Source organism: Mesocricetus auratus, unplaced genomic scaffold, assembly GCF_017639785.1.
Source record: "Mesocricetus auratus isolate SY011 unplaced genomic scaffold, BCM_Maur_2.0 Super-Scaffold_4256, whole genome shotgun sequence".
NCBI lineage: Eukaryota > Metazoa > Chordata > Mammalia > Rodentia > Cricetidae > Mesocricetus > Mesocricetus auratus.
This window is the reverse complement of record NW_024429182.1, coordinates 91,611,111-91,613,389: the sequence shown is the minus strand read 5'-3', so window position 1 is coordinate 91,613,389 and position 2,279 is coordinate 91,611,111. Positions and strand designations below refer to the sequence as shown.

General features: G+C 42.3%; 1 protein-coding gene across 1 annotated transcript; it reads left to right on the top strand.

The window, feature by feature from the left end:
* The first annotated feature begins 299 nt into the window (after positions 1-299).
* LOC101831140 (olfactory receptor 10A5) lies at positions 300-1,253 on the top strand. The gene has a single exon (XM_005075729.3). It carries the CDS (start codon positions 300-302, stop codon positions 1,251-1,253), a length of 954 nt encoding a protein of 317 aa, XP_005075786.2.
* Positions 1,254-2,279: the final 1,026 nt, after the last annotated feature.

Sequence of the window (2,279 nt, the reverse complement as noted above, 5' to 3'; positions counted from 1 at the left end):
ATTTCTCAAAAGTTTGTGTGTATTCAGAGCTATCACAGCTCCAAAAAACTATCCTTCAATGCCCCTTCTACAGACTCAGAGATCTGCCTACATTTGTCCTTCCTAGGTATGAATGTGCAAACTTCAGGAGATCACTCAGGAATATCTCAGCTTAAGCACAAGGAATTTGTCCTCTTCCAACACATCCTGATTTTACTCTTTCCATGGATCTAATCAGTAATCTGGAGGGGAAAAATCCAGAATCTGATTTGTGCAATCAAGACTCTGTCTTCATGAGCACACTGGAGATGCCCATGTCCATGGCTGCAGGAAACTGGTCAAGAGTAACTGAATTTGTCCTCATGAGCTTCTCTTCTCTGCCTACTGAAATACAGACCTTGCTCTTCCTGGCATTTCTAGCCATCTACCTTGTCACTCTACTGGGAAACAGCCTCATCATTCTGGTGACCTTGGCTGATCCTATCCTGCAAAGCCCAATGTACTTCTTCCTCAGGAACTTATCCTTCATAGAGCTTGGTTTTAACCTGGTCATTGTGCCCAAAATGTTGGGGACTCTGATTGCTCAGGACACAAGCATCTCCTTCCTTGGCTGTGCCATTCAGATGTATTTCTTCTTCTTTTTTGGAGTGGCTGAATGCTTCCTCCTGGCCACCATGGCATATGACCGCTATGTAGCCATCTGCAGTCCCTTGCATTACCCAGTCATCATGAACCAAGGGACAAGGGCCAAACTGGCTGCTGCCTCCTGGTTTCCAGGATTCCCTGTAGCCACTGTGCAGACCACATGGCTCTTCAGTTTTCCATTCTGTGCCACCAACAAGGTGAATCACTTCTTCTGTGACAGCCCACCTGTGCTGAGACTGGTCTGTGCAGACACGGCACGGTTTGAGGTCTATGCCATTGTAGGCACCATTCTGGTCGTCATGATACCCTGTCTACTGATCCTATGTTCCTACACTCGCATTGCTGCTTCCATCCTCAAGATTCCATCAGCTAAAGGGAAGCACAAAGCCTTCTCCACCTGCTCCTCACATCTCCTTGTTGTCTCTCTTTTCTATGTGTCTTTAAGTCTCACTTACTTTAGGCCTAAATCAAATAATTCCCCTGAAAGTAAGAAATTGTTGTCATTGTCCTACACTGTCGTGACTCCTCTTTTGAACCCTATCATCTATAGCCTGAGAAATAATGAGGTGAAGAATGCTCTCAGTCGGACCTTCCACAAGGCCCTGGCCCTCAGAAATTTTATCCTATAGACATTAAAAGGTAAGATTGATATTTGTTAAGTGGAATGCAGATTTTTATGATTAATATCATCTACCTCTTATTGATATCTGTTGGGATAAATTCCAGTTGCCAATGTAGCTTTTGGGAATCTCAACAGAATAGAAAAAAAACACCAATGTAGTTTAGACCTCCATACAAAATGTCCTTTACCTGCCAATTATACCTGACAAAAGTGTACCTTTATTTTTCTTATTTAATTTCTGTTCTTAATCATAAACTTAACTCTGAAATCCACCGAGGCTTTAAGGCAAATAAGGAATAAAAGGAGCCCAGAGAACCTCAGTGGGGTGAACTGTGAGTATTGTGAAAAGAAGAGGCGGGCTTCTCCTGAGCTTAGAAAGGATTGTCCAGTAGTTATAATGTACACAAGTCAGAAGTATTGGGGCTTCCCATGAGGACCTTCTTCCTAGCCTTGCCATTCCTATACTTCAATTACTCCATGATTCAGAATGCCCATGCTTTAAACCTTCTCAATGAACCCATGCTTGCCATCCAACCATTCCATCTTGGCAAGGCAGATGAACTTGAAAGTATTTATTTTTGGTTTAGCATTTAACTTGGGCAAAATACCAGGATCTCCAATCTTCTGAATGAAGTTCTAATTTTCAAATTTCTTCCTGTGGATGGACTTCCTGACAGTGTCATTATGGCATGTGAAATCACCACTCAGACACATGAATCTTGGAGCAATTCTGTTAAAAGCAGAACCTTTTATTACCAGGTCCCTCCTCTACAGTGCTCAGATTATGAAAGTTTTCTGCTAGAACTTTGTCTGCAAATATCTCAAAGGAGATGCCCCCTCTCCCATGGTTCAACATCAGCCACAATATCAGAGAACACTGGAATTGAATAAAGCTGATAGCAAGTGGCTACAGGGGACGGCAGCATCTTCAAAGCCTTTATATTCTTTATTTACTGGTTCTGTTGGCATTTCAACAGTTCAGTGCCAATGATTTCAAGATTTTTTACCTTTTACTCCTGTGTTACACAATTTA